This window comes from Dama dama, chromosome 15 (genome assembly GCF_033118175.1).
Source record: "Dama dama isolate Ldn47 chromosome 15, ASM3311817v1, whole genome shotgun sequence".
Lineage (NCBI taxonomy): Eukaryota > Metazoa > Chordata > Mammalia > Artiodactyla > Cervidae > Dama > Dama dama.
The window spans coordinates 61,293,224-61,318,479 of NC_083695.1; the positions used below are offsets into that span (position 1 = coordinate 61,293,224).

Below are 25,256 nucleotides of genomic sequence, written 5' to 3' on the forward strand. Positions count from 1 at the left end.
CTGGGCACTGGCCTCCCTCTTTGGTTGAAGGGATATTCCAGGTTTGTTTACACCTCTGCTCTCTAAGCTTGGACCTGTCATGGCAGCAGGTTCTTTGCGTGGAGATTGCTTTGTATGTGACAGTATTCATCTTTGCATGTCCATTGTCTGATGGGAACGGGTGCTCTGCAAATACCAGCTGAACTGATGAATGCATAACTTCTTCTTTGTCTTGGGTGATGACACAGCTGTCTGTCCATCTCTGCAGCTGGCTGACTGTGCAGGGGTGAAGGACCCCAGGTCCAGGAGTTTGACCAACGAGGGTTTAGATCCCATCTTGATCTTGTACAACCAGTGACCTTCTCCAAACCACTTCACTTCCTGGACCCTCGACTTCCTCATCTATAAAATGAAAACAATATACCTCTTTCACCTCTTCTAGTGATTCATTTGATGATACATGGTTGTGACCTCAGCATCGTGTCCGCCCGGCCCTCTCAATAATGCTGGCTGTTTTTTTTAATTGTCATCAGGGCACTGGGTGTGGCAGACACACATACAAATTTATCTTCATTTTTTAAAAAAGCTGAATGCCATGTGCCTGGCTAGCTCAGTCGGTAGAGCATGAGACTCTTAAAAAGCTGAATGCCTCTCTTGTCCCACATTCTAGAAGTGCTATGAGGGACTGAAGATATATCCCTGTTTCCCTCCTCCAGGCCCCACTTCATGGCCACCGGGTTTGGCACTTCCGTGAGAGAAGAGCCAAGCCAACGGTCTTCGGATCCCTTGATTACAACCTTGAGGCACCTTCAGCCTCAGGTGTGTTTGCCCTGACGAGGCAGCCAGGTAAAGGCTTGCCGCTAATAGCCCTGGCCTTTTTGGGGTGCTCACCGCCAGCAGGAGAAACACTCTGCGTGGAAATTACTTTAATTTGCAGTTGACAAAAGGCAAATTGCTGGCATTTTTTTGCTTGGAGCCTGGAATGTAACCTTGCATGGCTGCCCTAGACATTCCAGGTGACGGCTTCCATTAGACCGGCCCAGATTTCTAGCTTAAAGGAGGTAAAATAAGCACTTAGGTAATTTTACAGGGGATAACCCCCCCAATCTGATGACATTCTCCTAACTTCAATCCCTTGGAATTCCCCCCCCCCCCCACTGTTGCATACAAAGCAGAGTCAGTGTGACTTGCGATCACGTACGTGTCTTTCTTTGCGTAACCTTCAGTTGCGTATTTCCGCAGTCCACAGGCTTGTCATCCTTGGCTGAGGGGAGGCTCCTTCCCGTGATCTGTCTGTGGTTGGTTTGTGTGGCAGGTCATGAGAGAAGGGCCTTCTCTGCTTTGTTTCTTGGCGCAATACCTGGGATTCAGTAAGGTCTCGGTCAGTACCTATTTGATGAAGGAATGAATGAGCGAATGAATGAGTGGGTGGCTTCTCGTTTTTCCCGACACCAGAGCATCTTTGTCTGTTTCACCAGAGACTTCCATAGCATTCCAGAGGAAGGGCATCCTTTAGATGCGGTGCTGGTTGCCTTCCACTTAAAATATGTCCCAGAGATGCCTGTCTCGGGTGGGGTTCCTGGAATGCAGGCTGAATGGAATGCCTTGTAGACCCAGAAGGAAACTGAGGCCGCTGCTGCCATCTTGTGGACAGAATTTGAAACATACGTGAAGTGGCAACAAAGTGGCCCTTACGCCCTTCCATTTCTCCCAAAGAAATCTTGGCTAATTCTGTGATGGAATAATCTCCCTTGCAATGAATTAGGCGATATTTCCAGATCTATGTGTAACCTACTTATAGTTTCTGTTGAAATCATCATAATTATAGCCACGGTAATAAATCACATTTATTGAGTTCTAGGCTCTGTGCTAAGTGCTTTATATTGGGGGTGTTGGGGAGGTGCAGCTTCTGATGCCTGAGCTGCTAGTACCATCTCTGCTGTAGAGAAAGGAAATTGAGACTGCACAGCTGGTACCTGGCTAGTAAGTGGGAAGAGAGAACCAAGATTTGACCTCAGCTTGACAGACTCTGGGCCCAACTCTTGGTCATTATACCAAACTCTTTCCTACTTTGTTTTTTAAGTTCTTCCTCCCTTTCCAACCCTCTGTTTTGACAATACATCAGCCCCTGCTGTCATATCAGGTCTTGATGGTTTATTTATGTGTTTGCTTCCCCAGCAAGAAGACAGTGAGCCCCCTGGGAGTTGGTCAGAGCTGTTGAGGAAGGGATTTTATGTTTCTCTGAGCGGCAGCTATGCACTGGGACTGCACTAGATTAAGAGAATATAAAGATCTGTTAAACTGGGGCAAAGACCTTCCTTGTATATGCCTGCCAGGGATTTGCTAAGCCACGGGAAAGACCTGGAGTGTGCTCCTGGGATATAGTTTGTAATGGAGATGGCAAAGGTAGTGAGTTGGAGTGGGGGAGATTAGTCATTTAACCAGTTCGTGTGTGTGTGTGTGTGTGTCGCTCAGTTGTCTGTTTGCAACCCCATGGACTGTAGCCCTCCAGGCTTCTCCACCCAGTTCTTTACAACCTGTTTTTATATGAGCTGGCCCCCTGCCCCAGCACTTCTCATGTAAGTCTTAACAGCGTTTCTGGGACGAAGAGATAGTAAGGCATGTCTCAGCTCCTGTTGGGGTTGGCAGATTTCTCAGCTCCAAGTACCAGTGCCCTGTGAAGTGACGCCCATCGGTGCTAAAGACATACATACAGGGGATACAGAGAGGAAAGGAGAGCATAAGAAAGAACTGGAAAGGGGAGAGGGGAGAAGCAAAGAAAAGATAGACTCTAGAGGAGGTGATAGGGATCCAGAGGTCTTGGAGGCCCCCTGAAATACACAACCCAGGAGCCTGGATTCAGTCAAACAAGCAAGTGCCCTGTTTGGTCCGTTCCAAAATGCTTGGCGGCAGTCGCCTTCCCATGATTACTGCAAAGGCACCTTCCAAGCTTCATGGGTGTCCCCAGCACTGTTGTTTTTCTTCTGAGGTCAGAGGCCTTGCGCAGAAAGTATGCCACCATTATTAGTCCCTCCACACCATCCTGGGGTCTGAATGTGCCCGCCTTCTCAGGTAGCAGGTGCTGGGCGTGCAGCCAGGTCTGGAGGGATGAGGCAGGTGCTTACAGTGGCAACCCAAAGTCAGAGAAAGCCCCCCAAGCAAGTAAGATGGTGAGAAACCCCCAGAGCATGTGGCCAGGGCTTGGACCCACTTCCGCAGGGGTGGCGTGGCTTCCATCCAGGTGTGGCTCCTGGACATCACTCCATCTGCATGCGGGACACATGGGGACATCCTGTCCCTAGGCAGCAACAAGATGGCCTCCTTGAGAGCACAGCTTTGATCTTTTTGCTGTCCTCTTCGTCTAGCTTATTATCAAAAGCCTGGTGAAAAGGAAAAAAGACTTGGTCAAGAATTGAAAAGCTGTATGCTTCATCATGTTGGGTTGGCAAAAAAATTCATTTGGGTTTTTTCTTTACAGCTATGGAAAAATCTGAATGAACCTTTTGGCCAACCCAGTAGTTTGTCAGTTGTAAGAGTAGTCTTCACAGGACTGTTCTTTCCTATCACACTCTGACTTGTATCAGAAATCATTACAAGAGGTATTTCTGCACTTTACAAATAGTGACAACATAAGTTACCATACAATTGTGGACATAGCAAATGTCACGAACTGTTCTTAGATCCTGGGGGGACTTTTAAAAAAATATTTTTATTGAAATATGGTTGATTGACAGTGATTCAGGTGTACAACAAAGTGATTCATATATATATATGGCCTTCCCTGATGGCTCAGAGGGTAAAGTATCTGTCCACAGTACAGGAGACCCGGGTTCAATCCCTGGGTTGGGAAGATCCCCAGGAGAAGGGAATGGCTACCTATTCTAGTATTCTGGCCTGGAAAGTCCCATGGACAGAGGAGCCTTGCGGGCTACAGTCCATGGAGTTGCAAAGAGTCGGACTTAACTAAGTAACACACGCACACACACACACTGGAACTGCACTAAATCAAGAGAATATAAAGATCTGTTAAACTTGGGCAAAGACCTTTCTCGTATATGCCGGCCAGGGGGTTGCTAAGCCATGAGAAAGACCTAGAAGCCTATATATGTAGGCTTCCCCAGCGGCCTAGAGGTAAAGAATCCACCTGCAATGCAGGAGATGCAGATTCTTCGATCCCTGGGTCAGGAAGATCCCCTAGAGAAGGGTATGGCTACCCACTCCAGTATTCTTGCCTAGAAAATTCCATGGTCAGAGGAGCCTGGTGTGCTATAGTCCATGGGGCCGCAAAGAGTCAGACACGACTGAAGAGACTTAGCACGCACACATATACACACACACACATACATGCATATATCTCTGCTGAGTATATGTTTATATATGATATATATGTTTGTGTACATATATACTTTTTCAGATTCTTCTCCGCTATAGAATATTACAGGATATTGAATATCTTGTGTCTACCCCTGTGCTATACAGTAGGTCCTTGTCTATTTTATATGGTAGTGTGTCTCTATTAATCCCCAATTGCTAATTTATCCCTTCCCCCATTTCCCCACTGATAACCACTAGTTTGTTTTCTGTGAGTCTGTTTCTCTCTTGTAAATAAGTTCATTTGTATCATTTTTATAAAGATTCCACATGTAAGTGATATCATATGATATTTGTCTTTGTATGACTTAGTTCACTTAGTAAGATAGTCTCTAGGTCCATTCATGTTGCTGCAAATCACATTATTTCATTCTTTTTTATGGCTGAGTAATATTCCATTGTATATATGTACCACATCTTCCTTATCCATTCTTCTGTTGATGGACATTTACATTTCTACCGTGTCTTGGCTATTGTAAATAGTGCTGCAGTGAACATTGGGGTGCACGTGTCTTTTCAAACTAGAGCTTTTGTCTTTTCTGGATTTATGCCCAGGAGTGGGATTGCTGGATCATATGGTAACACCATATTTAGGTTTTTAAGGAACCTCCATACTGTTCTCCATAGGGGCTTATCAATTTACATCCTAGAGAGATGTTTTTATCACCTTTTGGTGTTAGAAATAAATTTCATTTTTTCTTTGGACCTAGTATGTTTTTATGAAATAGATAAAAGCAGCCACGTGATATTCTTCTAACCTCAGTGTCCTAGACACTCCAAGCCACATTTTAAACCTAGATAAGAGCAACTGTGCTGTCTTAGAATTGGCATTGTTTTTCTTCTGTTACCTATGTTTTAACCTCCTGAAAATTTCATTTGCTTGATTTTACTTTTCTTTTCTGTGTGTGTGTGTGGGTGTGTGAGTTAACTCAAAGCCCCTTCTTCCTCTTTATAAAAAGAACACAAAGAAGTTTAATTTAAAACTTGGTGAGGTTTAAAGATGGACTTAGATCTCAGTTTATTGGTTGGGGGACTCTTGCTTAAGTTATTTTAAGCACATTGAGAGTTCTTTAGCAGAATTTACATTTTCTAAGTGAAAAAAAAATGTCTAAGCATGTGCTTTTCCTGAAGGATGTTAGAGGATTTTTCTGCCTCTCCAGACACAGAGGGGAGACTCTGTCCTCACAGGAGGTCCTCAGAGAGGACTTATGGCAGCCTTATTATTAAGCTCTGACAGCAGTCCCTTCTCCTCACGCTGCTCTAGGGGATGTCCAGCAATCAGGGCTTGGGAAAGGCACCCCATAGGGATGGAGAGCAGCTCAGGAATGTCTATCAGTTCTGGCTTGAACCCTCTCAGACTCTGCTGGGGGTGGGGTGGAGCTGTAAATTGGTACTACATTCCAGGAAAGCAATTGGCAATTTGTCTTAAGGGTCTTAAATATGCTTCTGCTTTTTGACTCAAGGATTTATCTTTTTAGAGATTTAACTTAAAAAAACTAACGAGAAATGAATTCATTCATTCATTCAACAATGGCTGCTCTATGTCATATACCAGGTTGGGTGAACAAAACACTGTCCCGCCTTCATAGTGTTAATAGCTTAGTAGATCTAGAGGCCTTGAACTGCAGGCAAAGATCTTTGTTCCAGGGTCATTTAAAGCAACATTACTTAAAATAGCAAAGAATTAGAAGCTTCATATATCCAATGATAGGGGATTAGTTCAATTATAGTAGATACATATCATGGTATTTTAAATGGCCATTATAAATCAGATTTTTCCTTAATGTGAAAGAAAAAGTTTTATGAAATACAATTTCAAGAGGGGGAAGAAAAGTAAGCTATAAAACCAGTGTGCTGTGAAGACAAGGCCAGGGAAGTTCTGGGGATGGGATCCCAATTTTATATCTTTAAAAAAAAAAAAAAAAAAAAGACTATGTAGAAGGAAGTAATGCAAATTATTAATGGTAGTTCTCTCATGATAATGAGATTATGGATATTTTTAATGCTTCTTTTGGCATTTCCCAAAGTTTCTACAATGGATATAAATTAATTTAGAAATCTTGAAAGCAATGAAGAGAAAAAGAAAAGTAGTAGGAGATATGTTCAGACCTTCTATGCTGCCGGTATAAGGAGAGAATTATCTCCCAGATTCTTCTGTCTACAACATTCCTGCCAAAATCTTCCTCCAGGGCCAAGGGAGCTTGTATGTGAAACCTTCACTACACTCACTGCATGAACCAGTGGACATCAGGAGTGGAAACTCATCAAGGACATATGTGAAACTGATGTAACTGGGAAGGCCTGTTGGTTTCATTCTGGAAGCCCTCCTTTTATTCACTGGGAGAAATGTGGTGTAGGTTTGATACAATGGAATGGAATGAAAATTACACAGTAAAAACATAGCCCTTTGGGGAGAAAGATAGTCATTAAATAACTTATTCTTAAGATTTTGGTCCTTTAGTTTGATTTTGTTATTATTTCACCTGCTGCTGCTGCTGCTAAGTCGCTTCAGTCGTGTCCGACTCTGTGCGGCCCCATAGACAGCAGCCCACCAGGCTCCCCCATCCCTGGGATTCTCCAGGCAAGAACACTGGAGTGGGTTGCCATTTCCTTCTCCAATGCATGAAAGTGAAAAGTGAAAGTGAAGTCGCTCAGTCATATCCGACTCTTAGTGACCCCATGGAGTGCAGCCTACCAGGCTCCTCCATCCATGGGATTTTCCAGGCAAGAGTACTGGAGTGGGGTGCCACTGCCTTCTCCGTATGTCACCTGATCAAAGCCTAAATAGGATCTGAAGGAGTGGGCGCAGCAGAGAAAGTGGTTCTGGAGTAGGACTGTCCAGGTCTAAATCCTGGCTCCACCACTAAATTGCTGTGTGTTCTTAGGCTGGTTACTTAACCTCTCTGAGCCTTCCTCACATGTAGAAGAGGAAAAATGTACAACCTACCCAACTAAATTGTTGAAGATTAAATAAGAGAGCCCAGACCCAGGTGCCGGGTGCTGCAGCTTGTCTGAGTTTGTGCTCAGAGCCATTGCCACCCTTCCCCGTGCTCCTCTGTACTGAACGGGGTCAACCGATGCGAGCTCCATTCCTCGGGCTAGGAGGCCGGAGGCAGGAGGAAGGGAAAGGCAGGGCACTGTCCCTCTCTTGCTCTGCTTTGGGCAGTGTTGCTGACAGTCCCTGCAATTTCCTCGGAGGAGCCTGCCTCCTCCCTGCCCCTTTGTAATTATAGTTCCCTCTGCTGAAATCTCTGATGTGGACTCAGTTTCCTGATTAGACCTGGACACTCTTCCAACCTTTGCTGGACTTGATGTTTTGAATGACTGTGATAAACAACTTTTACGCAACTTGGTGATCACTTTTGCAATGAGTTTGATTATGTCAACAAGAATATCTTTCTGTTTAACCTTAGCATCCTGTCCAATTGACCTAATCATTTGGGGAGAGGAAACCAATTTAAAAAATTATATATCAGATATGGGGCTTCCCTGATAGCTCAGTTGGTAAAGAATCTGCCTGCAATGCAGGAGACCCTGTTTTGATTCCTGGGTCAGGAAGATCTGCTGGAGAAGGGATGGGCTACTCACTCTAGTATTCTTGGGCTTCCCTTGTGGCTCAGCTAGTAAAGAATCCACCCTGGGTTCAATACCTGGGTGGGAAAGATCCCCTGGAGAAGGGACTGGCTACCTACTCCAGTATTCTGGCCTGGAGAATATCATGGACTGTATAGTCCATGGGGTCACAAAGAGTTGGACACTACTAAGTGACTTTCACTTTCACTTATATATTGGATATAAAAGAATGTCTTCATAGGATATATGCAATATAAAGAATAATGATACAATGAACGGACCCCCACCCCCTGGATCCATATCTTTGGACCATATCTCTGGACCAAGATCACCATATCTTTGGACCCTTCTGTGAACTCCTTCCTGATTCCATCACCACCTCCTCATCCTTAACATTTCCACCTTCCTGAGTCTATCACCCCTTTGCTGTTAATTGTGGATTTACCTTGTCTCTACCCCATAAACGACATATTTGTGTGTGTATGTATGCGCACATGTGTGTGTACTCAGTCATGTCTGACTCTGCAACCCCATGGACTCTAGCCCACCAGATTCCTCTGTCCATGGGATTCTCCAGGCAAGAATACTGGAGTGGGTTGTCATACCCTCCTCCAGGGGATCTTCCCGACCCAGGGATGGAACCTGAATCTCTTGCACCTCCTGCATTGGTAGGCAGATTCTTTACCACTGAACTACCTGGAATGCCCAAACAATAGATTTAGTTTAACATGTTTTTAAAATGTGTGTGTGAGAGGTAATGCATGCATGCGTGCTCAGTCACTAAGTTGTTTCTGACTCTTTGCAACCCCATGGACTGTAACCTGCCAGGCTCCTCTGTCCATGGGATTCTCCAGGCAAGAATACTAGAGTGGGTAGTCATTTCCTCCTCTAGGGGATCTTCCTGACCCAGGGATTGAGCATGCATCTCCTGCATTGGCAGGCGGATTTTTTTTTTTTTTTTTTTTTACCACTGAGCCATCTGGGAAGCCCATAAGAGATGTAATGCTTCAGGTAATCTCCCTCCACTTAGCACTGTTTCTAGGGTTTATTCATGTTGTCATGTGTAGTTGCAATTCATTCTCTTCACTGCCTTACAGCATTCTGTTCTGGAACCGTGCATCAGTGTACTATTCAATTACCGTTCATGCCCACAGGGGTTCCTCCAGTGTTTGCTATTTCAAACATTCTTAAGTTCATCTCCAGTGTGTGGATGTTTCTCTAGGGCAAAAACTGAGGAGCAGAGAACAGGACTGAGGAGCATGGGTCACAGAACAGGACTGTCACCCTTAGCAGATGCCTTATTGTTTCCCACGTGGTTTTACCAATTGTACTCCCACCAACTGTGTAGAAAATTCGCAACTGTTCACATGCTTCGTGGGTCCTTGCTATCAGGCTTTAAAATTTTTTGCCCATCTGGAGGGTGCAAAATGATCTCTCATTGTGGCTTTCCTTTGCATTTTCCTCCCTATTAACGGGGTGAGTTTCTTTGCATATTGGCCATTTGGATTTTTGTTTCTGAGTGAAGCCCCTTTGAGAGCAGCTGATCATATTTCCCTGAACCTTGGAGTCATGGCTGACTTGGGGCAGCTGGGGAGGTGAGAAGAGCCCAGGAGTGAGGGAGGTGATGACCTGAAGTCCAGGGTGGAACAAGGCAGAGGCTTGGCTGCAGTGGCAGAGACAGACTGAGAGCTCCCCAGCCCGGGGGCTTACAGTTGATCCCATGCCTTGGTTCCTTTGACAACAAAAAGGGTATCTGAGTCCCACACTCAGCCTCTCAGAGCTGGGCAAGAAGAGTCTAGGAAGTGAGGGGCACTTGGTGAGGTTGGGGAGTGGGGGCTGTGCGGTGACCCGGCAGACATGTGACTCCACCCAGTTTTTGCACTCTGAAGTATTCAGTGAACTTACAATTGGTAGAGAAAAGCTCAAAATATGATTTTTTATATGAATTTTTCCATTTTCTTTTTAACACTGGCAGCTCATAAAAAGTCAGTTTGAGCCAAACAAACTGTGTCTGTTGCCACTGGATCTAGTTGTCAGAAGGCCACTTTATGATCTGTTTTTTGGTCATGAAACAGGATTTATCCCTTGGTCAGTCAGCAGGTATTATCTGCTGCCTGGGACCAGGATCCTGAGGGAACAGGTGAAAACTGACTTCCTGGAAGGGGCTGTGTGAGGGGACCTTTCATTCTCTCAGTATTCAGGTATGTGTATGTAGATAATATATAATATATATATATAACAAAGAATTGACCATTTTTAGATTAGATGCAGCTCAGTGGCATTAAGTACTCTCATGCTGTTATGTTACCATCATCGTTCCCATGGAACTCTCTTCATCTTGCAAAGCTGAAACTCTGTACCTGTTAAAAACAAGTCTCCATCCCCTGCCCCACCCCTACCCCTAGCCTCTGCAAACACCATTCTATACCTTCTGTCTATGATTTTGGCTATTCTAGGAACCTCATGTAAATAGAATGATATTAATATTTGTTCTTTTGTATCTGTCTTATTTTACTTGGCAGAATGTCTTCAAAGTTCACCCATGGTGTAGAATGTGTCCGAATTTCCTTCCTTATTATAGCTGGTTAATATTCCACTGTGTTTATAGACCACATTGTGTTTATCCATTCATCTGTTGAGGGACACTTGGGTTGCTTCCACCTTTTGGTTACTATAAATAATGCTGTTATGAATTGGGTGTACAAATACCTGTTTGAGTCCCTGCTTTCAATTCTTACAGGCATATACCCAGAAGTGGAATTTCTAAATTACACAGTAATTCTATCTTTAATTTTTCGAGGAACTACCTAGCGTTTTTTGTCTGCTTTTGTTTAATTAGGAATATGCACATACAACTTGAGGGGGAAAATCAATATCATTTTGGATAGTGGTGATTCACATCCTTTCAAGGGTGACATTTTAAAAGCAGAACATGTCTGACACCTTCTGGCCCATAAGTGTTCAGTTGTTCTTGTCTTAAGTTGATGATGATGACAACTAGAATATACTGAGTGCTTACTTTGTCCCAAGTTCTGTTCTAAACACTTCTGCATCTCTTAAATAATTTTGTCTCCACAGTCATCCCATGGCAATTATTATCTCAGTTTTATAGATGAGGAAACTGAGCTGTGGATAAGCTGAACTGTAATTCTGAGTTGGCCAAAGTCCATTTGAATTTTTCCATAACATCTTATGGAAAAACCCAAATGAACTTTTGGGCCAACCCAGTACAATTAAAGGTCATTTAATCCAGTACTTACTTTCACTAAAGAGGAAAGGGAGGCTGGAGAGGAGATACCCAGAGTCACAGTTACATTGTGACCAAGCTGGGGTGAGCTCACAGGCTTGAAGACATCTGGAATCCCCCAGCCCCACGTTCTTGCCCCCTCTAAGACAGGATTCCGTCTATTCATTTTGTTTATCCTGTTGACCCAGGTGAAACCTCATCTGAGAGGCTGCTTCGGAATCCAGCTGGATATTCCGGGTCCTCCTCCTGATAATTGCTGGGGCAGGACTTCGCTGAAATATGATGGGGAAAGGATTACGGGTTTGGCTCTAGGATTTTGTGCAAACACAGGAGTAGCACATTAATATTAGTCAAGGACTAAATGGGCCTTTTTAAGAAATTGAGATAAATTTTGGCAAAATCAGGTTGCCCCGAGAAGCATTCAATTTACTATGAGGGAGTTGCTCAAAAAGAATTGCGGTTTTTCTCTCGTGTTAAGTTTATTTAAATAGTAAAAGTCTAGAGTTTGCGTCTCCTGCAAAGTTGCACCCCTGAGGTTCTGAGCTTGACCATGCATATGGCGGATCTGTGTTTTTCATTATGTCCCCTTACTTGTTAGGCTTTGCAGTTAGTCCGAGTACACGTTTCTCTGGTGTTTTTCTTGAACTTCATGAACTCTGGCATTTCACTTCAGGGATGGATATCCAAGGGAAAAGCAGCCTTTCTTTGATCTTCCTTGGGACCCCATTATGTTTAACCTAAGAAAGATTAGGGAGTTGCCATTCAACGCTGAACAAACACAAAACTCAGCTGCCAAGATGGCGGGTGCTTAATCTATTTACAACATCGACTCCATTATTAACTAATTCCACATCAAGCTGACTTATGAAAAGCATTCTTTAGAATGGAATTCCCATATGCCTTGGGAGGCTATGTGCATATGGTCCACAGTACTGAATGTATTGACCTAATAAAGAAATCTATTTGGCATGAAATATTTAAACTGTAGAGGGTTTTTAAACCTTGAAATTATTGTCGTCGTTGGTTCCCCATATGGTAGTCAAGTTGTACTTTCTCTGAACTGAACAGCCATTTCTTGAATGCACCCTCACCTTTTAGCTGTGTTTGTAATAACATCTGCTCAACAGTGAGTGGTGAGACAAGTCAGCTCCAGTCTTTGGACAAACAAAATCCTCTGAGACTGAGTAAGCTCTGAGGGGCAAGGAGCTGCCACTTGGCCAGCACCTGGAAAACCAGACTACTCTGCTCCCCTTGGCTTCCTTTCCAAAATGGGTTTCAGAACTCTGCCCATAAATAGCTCTTTAAAGTAACATACAGGTCTAATTGTGACATTTTTTCCCCCTTCTGAAAAGGAGAAAGGAAGAACAAAACAAAATCAAGTGTTAGCCTGTCAGGATTTTCAGTTCCCTGTCACTCTCAAGACATTGATGGAGATTTATTTTCCTAATGAAGGCTCCAGCATAAATGGCGGCACTTGCTAGAATCAGTTAGGACTAAGTGTTATTTAATTCACAGTGAAGCGACAATCTGACTGGACTGTGATTAGTTCCAGCTTTTAGCTATCATTTATAGGTCACCGGGCGGCTAACAACCTCAAATGAGGGACCATTATCTTTTGACAAGATGAAGTGTTTTCTGGGGGGGATGGGAAGAGGGGGAAGGGTGCTACCCAGAAAGCCCAGCTCAACATTCTCTGTGGGAATCACTCATTCCTGATAGGGTTTTGCCACCAGTTTCTCAAAGGAACTTCACTGGTGGATACCAGTTAGGTGTGCTGAAGGCAAAGGAGGAAAAGCCCGTCCTAAAAGCCATGCATGTATCCATTCAGCCTACTTCAGTGAGGCACTATGGGAGAGTGTGTTGGTGGGGGTCCCTGGAAGGAAGGCTAATATTCTGTCTGCACATACTGGTATGGCTGTTCTAGTTTTTTCATGGCCATTTCTCCATTTTTATGGGGTGAAGCATCTGTTCAGATTAGTTGGTGCCAGGGCCTTGTGCTGTGCTTAGTCGCTTGGTTGTGTCCGACTCTCTGAGACCCCATGGACTGCAGCCCACCAGGCTCCTATGTCCATAGAATTCTCCAGGCAAGAATACTGGTGCGGGTTGCCATTTCCTTCTCCAACGGATTGTCCCAACCCAGATCAAACTCAGGTCTCCCTCATTGCAGGCAGATTCTTTACCATCTGAGCCACCAGGGAAGCCATAATGGTGGTTAAATATTCCAAATAACCATCTTGTCTGGAACCCTTTTTCATTTTGTTGATGGCTTTCTTTGCTGTGCACTTCTTAGCTTCTTTTAACCCCAGTGCTATACCACCAGGGGGAGGGCTGTCAAGAGGAGCATGGACCTGAGATAGTCAAGCAATGAGTGACAGACAGTAGCAACCCTGTGGCTCCATGTTGAAACCAAGGACAGTTGGTGTGTCTTCTATAACATGTTGAGAACATTGTCCTGTTAATGTATGAGACCATGGTGAGATCAGCAAACACTTCTATTCAAAGAGCAACACAGAACCAGCGGGGCAAGAAATGGTATGGTAATGGTGAGGCTTTGGGACATTTAGACTGTCTTGCGCTGGTCATTGTCTTGGCATTATTGCTGAGTGGTGCATTGTTGGTAAATTAGTGTAGACATGGGAAAACAGTATGGAGGGTCTTTGTAAAGTTAAAAATAGATTAAAAAAATTAAAACTACCATACAATCTACCAATTCCACTTCTGGGTATTTGTCCAAAGAAAACGAAAACATTAATGGAAGAAGATATATACAGCCCCCCACGTTCATTGTAGCATTTTTCACAATAGCCAAGTTATTGAAAGAATCTAAATGTCCATTGATGGATGAATAGATAAAATGTGCTATATATACTTAATGGAATATTATTCAGCTATAAAAGAGTCTTGCCATTTGCCACCACATGGATGGACCTTGAAGGCATTATGCTAAATGAAGTCAGAGAAAGACAAATACTGTATGATCTCACTTATATGTGGAATCTGAAGGAAAAAAATTCAAAAGGTCATAAATAGAGAAAATATATTGGTGGCTGCCAGAAGAGTGGGGAGGGTGGGAGTGGGTAAAATGTGTAAAGGGGGTCAAAAGGTATGAACTTCCAGTTATAAATGTCCTGAGATATAATGCACAGCATGTGAATATAGTTAGTAATACTGTATTGCCTATTTGAAAGTTGCGTCTTTGAAAATTTCTAAGAGAATAGATCTTTGAACGTCTCATCACAAGAAAAATATTCTGTAACTATGTATGGTGTCAGATGTTAACTAAACTTATGGTAATCATTCTGCAGTATATACAAATTCAAATCATTATGTTCTATACCTGAAACTAATATAATGTTGTATGTCAGCTATTTCTCAATTTTAAAAAAAGGCAAATATATACAAATATTGAAGTGAAATGTCCAGACCCATCACCGCCCCGTCCCCCAAAAAAACGTTAAGGTGAAAATAACCCATACTGCCTGGGTTCAAATTCTGGCTCTTTATTAGTTGTGTGACCTCAAGTGAGTTACTTAGTCTCTTTATGCCTTAATTTCTTTAAAAAAATTTTTATTGTGTTTCTGTTGTACAACAATGTGAATCAGCTATAAGTATACATATTTCCCCTTCTAAATTTTTTTGAATTCTAATTTTTGTAATTGAAGTCTAATTGATTTACAGTGTTAATTCCTACTGTACAATAGTGATTCAGTTATTCATATATGTACATTTTTTTCTTAGAAAAGATTCTTTTCCCTTACGGTTTATCATAGGAAATTGAATATAGTTCTGTTATACAGTAGGACCTTGTTGTTTACCCATTCTATATATAAAAGCTGACATCTTATGACAAAAACCACTATGATATTGTAAAGTAATTAGCTTCCAATTAAAACAAAACAAAAGCTGACATCTGCCAACCCCAACCTCTGACTCCATTCCTCCACCAACCTTCTTCCCCATGACAACCACCAATCTGTTCTGTGTCCATGATTCTATTTCTGTTTTAGGTTCATTTATGTCATATTTTAGATTCTGCATGTAAGGGATATCATATGGTATTTGTCTTTCCCTTTCTGACTTAGTATGATAATCTCTAGATACATCCATGTTGCTGCATATGGCATTATTTCATTCTTTTTATGGCTGAGTAGTATTGTGTTGTATATATGTACCATATGTTCTTTGTCAATGGACACTTAAGTTGTTTTCATGTCTTGACTATTGTGAATAGTGCCACTATGAACATAGGGGTGTGTGTATTCCTTGAATGTATGAATTCAAAGAATATACAAATATATATTCTTTGAATATATGCCCAAGAGTGGGACTGCTGGGTCATATGGATATTCGATTTTTAGTTTTCTGAGAAACCTCCATACTATTTTCCATAGTGGCTGCATCAATTTACATCCCCACAAACAGTACACGAGGGTTCCCTTTTCTCCACACCTTCTCCAGCATCTGTTATTTGTAGTCTTAATGATGGCCACTCTGACTGGTGTGAGGTGGGACCTCATTGTAGTTTTGACTTGCATTTCTGTAATAATTAGTGATGTTGAGCATCTTTTCATGTGCATATTGGCCATCTATATGTCTTCTCTGGAGAAATGTCTCTCTAGGTCTTCTGCCTGTTTTTACATTGGGTTGACTATTTTTTGTTGTTGTTGTTGAGTTGTGTGAGCTGTTCATATATTTTGGAAATTAAGCACTTGTTGATCACATCATTTGCAAATATTTTCTCCCATTCTGTAGATTGTCTTTTTGGTTTGTTTATGGTTTCCTTTGCTGTGCAAAAGCTTTTAAGTTTGATTAGGTCCTGTTTATTTTTGTTTTTATTCCTTTTGAACATTGGTACTATTTATGCCAGAGAATGTTTTTCCTGTGTTCTCTTTTAGAATTTTTATGGTGTCATGTCTTATGTTTAAGTCTCTAAGCCATTTTGAGTTTATTTTTGTGTATGGTGAGAGAGTGTGTTCTAACGTCATTGATTTTCATGCATATATCTCAATTTCTTCAGCTGCAAGATGGGGTTAATAATGTTACCTACCTTTTACAGGATTACCTTAAGGACTAAGTTAGTTAATATGTATAAAGCATTTAGAACAATAGTGTGCATAGAATAAATAAGTGTTAATTTATTATATTGGCAAGATTTGGCAATATGCTTATAAAGGAATTATAGCCAACTGCCAGGGCCTACCATTCTATCCACTGATACCCAGACTAGAAATTACCTCTTTCTCAGCTTGGCCCACAGCTGCAACAAACAGGTATATGCTGAAGGTGAAATGTTTTTATTTGGGTTCATCACAGAGGTTGAGTACACTCTCATGACATTTATTCATACAAAATATAGCAATGGTTGCAGGCATAAATAACAATTCCTCTAACTATTCTACTATTTTATAATGCACAGCCCTTTTCGTGGACTACAGGTAAGAAGTATATGAAATCACAATGCAGAAATTCTCATGTTCGATTTCAGCAATTTACAAAAACTGAATTATAGAAGTAGGACACATAAAAAAAGATTTTAAAATGGAACCAGCCACCTTGAAAATTACTATGAAAAAACATGGTAAGAACCTTTAATACTTCAAAAGATAAGATAAAAATGATGCCTGTTAGCCTGACTTGGAACCTAGATGCGCTGGGAAGTGATGGGGCTCAGTGAAGTATGTAATATCGTCTTTGGTTTTGTTCTGTTAATAGAGACAGGATTCCCTCATTGCTGGATGACTCTTGAAGACTTTGCTTCTGTTATGCATTTGGTCTCACAATCTTCATTGACAAATAGTTCTGAAAAGGAAACAGAAACAGGGTTTTTAACTTAGGGATTCATCATGGTACCACTGACACTTAGGACCAGATGATGCTTGTTGGAGACTGTGCATTGGAGGATGTTTAGCAGCATCCTTGGCCTCTACCCACTAGATTCCAGTATCACCCCCCAGTTGTGACAACCAGATGTCTCCAGGCATCCAAATATCCTGGGGGGCAAGACTGCTCCCAATTGAGAACCACTGGTTTAAATCAATACAGTCTAACTTAGGAAGAAGAAATAACTATAAGCAGTTTTCTAAATGGTAAAGACAGATTGAACTACCTACAATAAGAAAATATTGGGTTGGCCAAAAAGTTCATTCAGGTTTTGCCATAAGATCTTACAGAAAAATCCAAATGAACTTTTTGGCCAAGCTGGTAGTATGCATGTACTTACAGTTAACAAGCTGAAGGTATCTGCTGAGAGAAAAGGAAGACACCAACTCCCTGCTCTTGTGGTTGTGCGACTATGCTACTAAACACAAAGTAATCTGTATTATTAATATGAACTGAAGGAGTGGTTTCTGAATGCTTGGACTCTCCTTTCTCCGCTGGGCAAACTAAGCTTAAATGCCCCCTCCTTGGTGCAACCATCCTCAGCAATAGGGTCTGACGGTCATTTTTTCCTACCTCTGACCCAGCCTGCCTTTATAGTCATTTACTTGTTCCTATCCTGCAGACAAGCAGACACGTGATCTGCTTGTGGGTAGAAATCCTGCCTTGGGCATCTCTGTATTCCAATTTCTACCTATAGCAGATGCTCAACAAATTCCATGATTCTCAGAGGAAGGAAGGCACTACTTCCAGGCACACTGACGAACCTCCCACTTGAACTCCCTTTGTGACTGGAGATTAAGGCGGATGTTATGTGACGTGGGCCTTAAAGAATGAGGGAGGTTTTAACAGGACGCAGGTAAAGGAACAGTCTTGGCAAAGGCATCCTGGCAGGTTAGGGCAATACTTGTTCGGGGAGGCCAACTCAATCTGGATGGAGTTCAAGGGTGTGTGGTAAGTCGCTCCAGTCGTGTCCAACTCTTTGCAACACTATAGACCATAGCTTCTCAGGCTGCTCTGTCCATGGGATTCTCCAGGCAAGAATACTGCAGTGGGTTGCCATGCCCTCCTCCAGGAGATTTTCCCAACTCAGGGATTGAACCTGTGTCTCTTATGTCTCCTATATTGGCAGGCGGGTTCTTCACCACTGGTGCCACCTGGGAAGCCCCCAGAGTGCAAGGGTGGTGTAGGCTTCTAATGAGCCCAGGATGCATGAAAGGTCAAGAGTTAGGATGTAGGATGGTTTGGAACAAAAAGTCTGAAGGCAGAAAGATCCATCAGAAATGCTGGCTCTGGTTCAGACCCACATTGAGGGGTTTCTTCTAGAATTCCTGAGACCAAAGTTTTGTTTTGTCTTGTTTTTAATAGACCCTGAAGTTCTACCTGTAATTCATAAAATCTGGAGAATGTAATTCACAGAACATAGTACTTTAAACTTTCCTAAAGTTGACAGGTTGTAATACCACAACTGCTATGTAGGTCATTTTTGTTGTTGTTAGTCGCTAGGTCATATCCTACTCTTTCATGACCCCACGGGCTTCCCTGGTGGCTCAGATGGTAAAGAATCTACCTGCAATGCGGGAGACCTGGGTTCCATCCCTGGACTGGGAAGATCCCAGTGGGGGCATGGCAACCCATTCCAGTATTCTTGCCTGGAGAATTCTCATGGATGGAGGAGCCTGGCAGGTTATAGTCCACGGGGTCACAAAGAGTTGGACATGACTGAGCGGCTAAGCATAGCACAGACTATAGCCCACCAGGCTCCGCTGTTCATGGGATTTCCCAGGCAAGAATACTGGAGTGGGTTGCCATTTCCTTCTCCAGGAGATCTTCCCAACCCAGGAATCAAACCTGGGTCTCCTGTATTGACAGGTGGACCACTGAACCACCAAAGAAGCCCCGAGGTAGGTAATTTTACTGAACAGCAAAAAAAGCAAGCACCAACTGAGATGACAACCAAAATTCACACCCAGAAAGCCAAGACGAGAGGCCAAGGATGCATACCGGTAAGGAATAGAGAAGCACAGCCACAAAGAGCAGCAGGATCAGCAGGATCAGCAGGGCGATGATGACCCACTTAAATCGGCGCCACACGATGAACCTCATGGTCTTGCACGGGTTGGTGAACCACAGGAAGGAGGTTTCTGGTCGGCTGCATTGCAAAGAAATGGTTTTACCTACCCAACTCAGGAGGGACAGATATTTTACATCTCAGAGCATAGCATAGTTTAAAGAATAATTAATAATGTTTTACAAAGCCAAGGAAAGATATTATTCCCCTTAGTTGGCTGAGAGAGTCTTTAACCTTTTATGACTTCTTAAGATGCTGCAGACACACTGGACTTTGGTTTCACAGAAAGGAGAATGGTTAAAATGAAGCCAGATCACCAATCTCTCCTTCCCCCATCCTGCCTGTTCAGTACAAAATTAAGACAACGGCTAATCCATTGCATTAAGTCAAGTGGAGGGGGGGCTTTCAGACTGCAGGTGTTTTGGGATCAGAACAAAGAGGGCCTCTCACTTTGGTGGGTCCAGTTTGGGGTTCATGTTGGGTTCATCCCGTCCCTTCCCGGCTGGCCTCTCGTCGGCCTCCTTCTCATTGAGGACTTCCAACGTCATCTCCACTTTCCCCTTCAGTAAAGCAGAACAGGTTAAACACATGACATCACGTTTCACAAATATTTTCACTCCGACCCAAGGCGTATTCCCCGAGCAGTGATTTTTATTCTTGTAAAACAATCCTGAGATCGCCTTAAATCTTCCTCCAGAGATCTCATCACATTTCCTCTTCCATGTGTTTCTGAACTGACTCCTTGTGGGAAACTGAGAGGACAAATTGCTTTCCCTCCTCCCTGCTTTCCAGTCTTCTTGGATCCCCATCATTCTAACTTTCTCACATCCATCTCCTTGCCTGCTCACATTATCTCCCTTTGTAACTGTGCTTGGACCCAGATTAACTTGAATACTGCTAATGACAATAGCTAACATTGACTGAGCATTTATTGTGGGCTCCAGGAGAGCTTCTGTGCTTCATGAGACCCCTACTGTATGGAGCAATGCTGGCGCTTAGTGAGCATCCATTGTATACTTGCAGAAGAAAGGCACGAGTGAAAGAATGACTGCTTCCTCCCTGTTCACAGGTCCCTAAGTGGTGCACTGGGCACTGCTTAAGCCTTTTACAGGGACACTCTCGTGTGTTGCTCAGGACAATCCTAGAAGTCAGGTACTGCTGCGATCCTCCTGTGCACATGAGGACACTGAGGCTGCAAGAGCTCTAGAAATTTGCCCACTCTGATAGCCAGGCTTAACCAGGGTGGTAACAGGCTTTCTAGAACCCTGGAACTCACAAAGTCACCAGCGATTTGAGAACTTCTGACGTTGATGCTCATTAGGTGATGAAGCACAGATGCCTCCTCAGTCGACAAGTCAAAGATGGTCTGTCTATGGCAGTGAAAGTCGTTCAGTCATGTCCGACTCTTTGCAACTCCATGGACTGTACTGTCCGTGGAATTCTTTAGGCCAAAATACTGGAGTGGGTAGCCTATCCCTTCTCCAGGTGATCTTGCCGACCCAAGAATCGAAGCGGGGTCTCCTGCATTGCAGGCAGATTCTTTGCCAGCTATCAGGGAAGTCTGTCTATGACAAGGTAGTCCTTATTTCTAAGCCTGTTCTTTCAAATCTATAAAATGGAGGTAATATCTGCTTCATGGGGTTATCAGTAGAACTAAATGAGATTATGTACAAGCTGCTCTAGAGTGGCAGGAAGCTGCACCAGGGGTAGAGGAAGTGATAGATTGCAAAGGGCACAAGGAAACCTCTGGGGATAATGGGAATGTTCTGGAGCTTGATTATGGTGGTGGTTTCATGAGCATATACATCAGATGTCAAAACTCAAATTGTGCTCTTCTGTTGTTTTATGTTTTATGTTTTAAGTGAGTGCAGTTTACTTTATGTATTGGGTTGGCCAAAAAGTTCCTTTGGGTTTACAGAAAAATCTGAATGAACTTTTTGGTCAACCCAATAAATTTTAAAGTTGTTTAAAATACAAGATTATGAATGTAAGACATTCAGTATGTTGTCTAGTTTATAATAATTAGTATAAAATGTTTATTAGTAGTAATACACAATGAATTAATAATTAAGTAGCCTTTTTGTGACAGGGCATGGCAATTTGCACTATGCTTCTATGTTGAAATTGCTCTTAACTTATGGCCTTAATGTTCAATGGATGCTCACACTCCTTGCTTCTTCCATCTTTAAATTTTAATTTTTTCAAGATGAGAACAGCTTAAATTTGAAGTTGCTTTTTCTGAATTGGACTGGAAGCTCAGCCTAAATTAGCATTTCTGGTGAAAGAGAATCCCACAGAAATATAGTATAATCACTTGCACTCCCAGTTTTTTGACAATTCCAATCCTTCTATCTTCCACTCAACCCCAAACATATGTTTGCAGCATCTGCCACCTTCTCCTACAATCCCAGGTACAACCTGTTCCCCAAACTTAAAAGTACCACCAATTCAAGCTTTCTTATCTTATTTGGAGCAAATCTACTCATAAAAGGGCAAAACTTAAAGAAGAAAAGGAATAAACAACCCCCAACCAGGAATTACTCATACATACAGCCATCACACGGGAGCCATCTTTCTCCGTGTAGCAGGGCCACCATCCTTTCATGGACTTCTGCTCAAAGAGAGAGGCAGTTTTCACTTTCAGGGGGTTCATGGCTTTGAGGTCTGGAATCATGTCTAAATTGCATTTCTCTGATGATTTTGCTGGAATGATGGTATGATGCAAATCAAGTTCCAGGAAACCTAGCCAAGGAAATATTAAACCCAAATAAATTTCAAGTGGATCAGGTGATGTTCACAAGTAAACAGAATGTCCTTGTCAGAAGAGAGGTCTAGACTGTGACTTTGAGCAGGTGACAGGTGAGTTAGAGAAATGCAGCCTGTAGATAGTTAAAATTCTTTCCAGATAGGATGGAAAGTGGCAAAAGTACCTGTCCACTGCTCTGCATCTCACAGAGGACTACCCACTGTATTTCTCAGGGACAGGAGCATAAATAGAGTTCTTCTGCAAGCTCAAAGTAATTAAACACCTAGGAACACAATTTCCACTGAACTTGGAATTTGCTCATGTTGGTTCTGAACTTCCCTGAACATAGTCATTTGGCTTTGGGTAAAGACAACCAGTACTTGGAACACGGGAAGCACCATCAAACACACAAGTTCAAGTCTCTCCAAGTGTAATTTCAGAAACAAGAATTTGAGAAGGAACACTGAATTCTCATCAGAAAATTCTCCCCAGGAACTAGGAAGCCCAGCTCAGGGTGCCCGGAGAAGCACAGGTTTTCTTCCATGATGAGGCGTGAACTCTCTTGTAGTTAATGACCGTCTCTGATTGTCTTGGGGTTTGGGAACTCCTGGGACCTCTCTCCTTCAGATAATGGTCTGGGTAAGTAATTCAAGTCTATGAATTACTTACTGGGACAAAAGGTGGTCTTCAACAACAGCAAAGAGCACCAGGGAGGTGGTGGCAGATTCTCTATAAACTTCTGGACTCGGAAACTGTCCTTCATCTTAATGCATCCGTAGCCCACAAGCCTTTCTGGAGTTTATGCCTGTTTTTATTTTGTCTTTCTCCTTTTGGTAATAACTGCAACCATTTACCCACTGGTTATCAGAGATACAGTCATCCTTATTTGTTGTCAGACTGTTTCATTTCAGTTCCAAGGGAAAACTCTCTACTGTTCTTCATGCTAAACTAGCATACTCCTGTGAACAGGGAACATTGCCTGGCATTTCAGTAAACAAAGTGTTACCCATTATCCCAGTTCTACAAGGATCAGGACCTTAGTCACTGCAGCCCCCACCTGAGTCTGTGACCCAAGGGGGATTCAAGATGGAGGGGGAAGCATTCTGACCTTTGGGTCTGGCTCTGGCTAGCTAAGATGAATATCTAAGGCATAATTTCAACAGGTCCAGGATCTTGTATCTCCCCAAACATAGCAAAGGACTAAAGTCATTAACTTGAGATATCTGTTCTTTGTGATTAGGAGTAATCTTTTGATGTTTGACTACCTGTTTTTTTTCTCCCCCACAGCACAAACCTCTCCATCCTGGCTCCTCAGAGCTCTCTGAGAGGTGGTGTCCTAGTTTGCAGTCCTCAGTAAGATGCCTGGACTCACAACTTTTAGGTTGTATGTTTTTCTTCAGTTCAACACTTTCATACTCGTTTGTCTGTTCAGTTCTTATTAAGAACCGACTAAGCCAAAGCCACTGCACTCTGTGTTGTGAAGGGCAGAGGGATGAACGAGATGTAGCCACTGACCACTGGGGGCTTCTCCTCTGCTAGGAAAGATGCTCTGGAGGCAGGGAGATGAGCTCGGGGCTTCTGTAATGCTGGCTTTGAGAAAGTTACATCTGAACTGGCACAAGTGGCAGAGATCACAGAAATAAGGAAATAAATGTGCATGATACAGCAGGTTACATTGTTTAGGGAAGTGGGAGGAAAGGAGAGGAGGGCCTCAGAGGACTCTGGGTGTTTCGGCCTGAGCTACTGGGAGAAGCTGAGAGCAGGTATGAGGTCAGGGAAGAAAGGCTAAGTTTGATCTTAGTCACGATAAATTTGAGGTGCCAGCTGAACATACAGGTAAAAAGGTTCTGGTGGGGGGTGGGGAATAATCATCATAAGTGTTTCTTTTTTTCAAACGGAGATATAATTGACATAGAGCACTGTGTAAGTCTAAGGGGGATAGTGTGTTGATTTGATACACTGCACAGAGCAGTCAGTATGAGTCATCACAGTATTTCTTGTTACTATATGGCAGGCACCGTGGGCGGCCAGGCTGAACCTGCAGGTCTAGGAGTCATACCTCGCACAGAGGGAGAATGGAAGCTTTGCCTTCAACAGAGGAGAGGGTTGCTAAGTCACTGAGAGAGCCTGGGGAGGATCCACCAAACCCTGGGGAGAACAAAGGCCTGTGTTTAAAGAGTGAGAGCAGGCCAGTGAGACACCCAAGGCCTCTCAGAGAGAAAATCTGAACACTGTGCTTTGCAGGGACTGGGGAGAGTGCCAGGAAATGGAGGGGCCTGCGGTGGGGAGAGGGTGTGTAACAAGGGCCTTTTACCACAGAGAAGGGTGGGGAGGAACAAGGGCTGGGACGTTAGAGGACTGCAGTGACTTCTAGGAGGAGGAGGAAGCCAATTCTGAGGTGTTGATGGGAGGGAAAAGAAGAGAGCGGGAGAAAAGAAAGGAGGTTTGGAAGTGGAGGCAGGGCTGAGGCATACCTGAAAATAAAATTTGTGTCTTCGTAACATGTCAGAAGCTGGTGCAAGAGCCTACACCAGGACCCTGAGGGTGGACGGGGCCCACACAAGAGGTGCCATTCACTGTGCCCACTTCTCAGGGCACCTGGGGTAGCACCCAGCAGGCCACAGTGCCCAGAGGCCATCCAGGCAGTGAGTGTGACCCCAGCCCCACAGGACTGGACATTTAAATAATTGATTCCAAATTCTAGTTGATTTAACTAATTTCAAGTACAGTATCTTAGAGAAAAGTATCCAAATGTCAGCCTTACCCAAGTAGTCATCCAGAGAAAACTTGTCATTGTCCCATATCTGAATGACCAGTCTGGGTGGGACCCGAAATTCAGTTTGGTCAATACTCCAGAAATGTTCCTAAAATGCCAAGAGGAACAGACAAGCCAAAATGACACTGATTACTGGACTCTTAAAACCCTCCCCTTGGGCCTCTTGAAAATGCAACAAGAGGCACAGGGCCTCTTGTCTCCTTTGCATCCCCACCCAAAATCCCATCTTCTAGCCTGCTGGTCATGCCCCATGTGTATGTAAGGCAGGCAGGCGCCCCAGGAAATCTCACCACCACCAGCTGGGTGACAAAAAGGTTGTCTGAGGCAGTTCCCAAACAGAAGGTTTCCTGCCACGTTTCTATCAGTGTGACTTCCTGTTGCTACTCCTGGGGTTTGTGGGGGGTGGTGAGGGTAATTCTGTCTCCTAAACATGATGGCCTGGTTAGATTATCACCCCAAAGCCAAGCTGTTCTAGGCCAGACCGAAATATCCCCTGCTGGGGTGTTACTTCTGCCCAGCAATCTCCCCGCCCCACCTCCAACCGTCCCAGGGATGTCTGAGCACACTCATTCCACGTGGGGGTGAGAGATGGCGGCCCACATTTCACTCTTATCAG

At 43.3% G+C, this 25,256-nt stretch overlaps 1 protein-coding gene across 1 annotated transcript in view; it reads right to left on the reverse strand.

Annotated features, from left to right (window-relative positions):
- Positions 1–16,445: 16,445 nt before the first annotated feature.
- Positions 16,446–25,256, reverse strand: part of MYOF (myoferlin) — a 171,826-nt gene continuing 163,015 nt past the window's right edge. The window contains exons 50-54 of the mRNA XM_061162197.1: positions 24,629–24,728; positions 21,670–21,860; positions 19,569–19,678; positions 19,052–19,199; positions 16,446–16,969 (exon numbers count right to left, since the gene is read on the reverse strand). Of these exons, the coding sequence (XP_061018180.1) occupies positions 16,931–16,969; positions 19,052–19,199; positions 19,569–19,678; positions 21,670–21,860; positions 24,629–24,728 (588 nt within the window). The 3' untranslated portion in view covers positions 16,446–16,930. The remainder of the gene's footprint in view (positions 16,970–19,051; positions 19,200–19,568; positions 19,679–21,669; positions 21,861–24,628; positions 24,729–25,256) is intronic.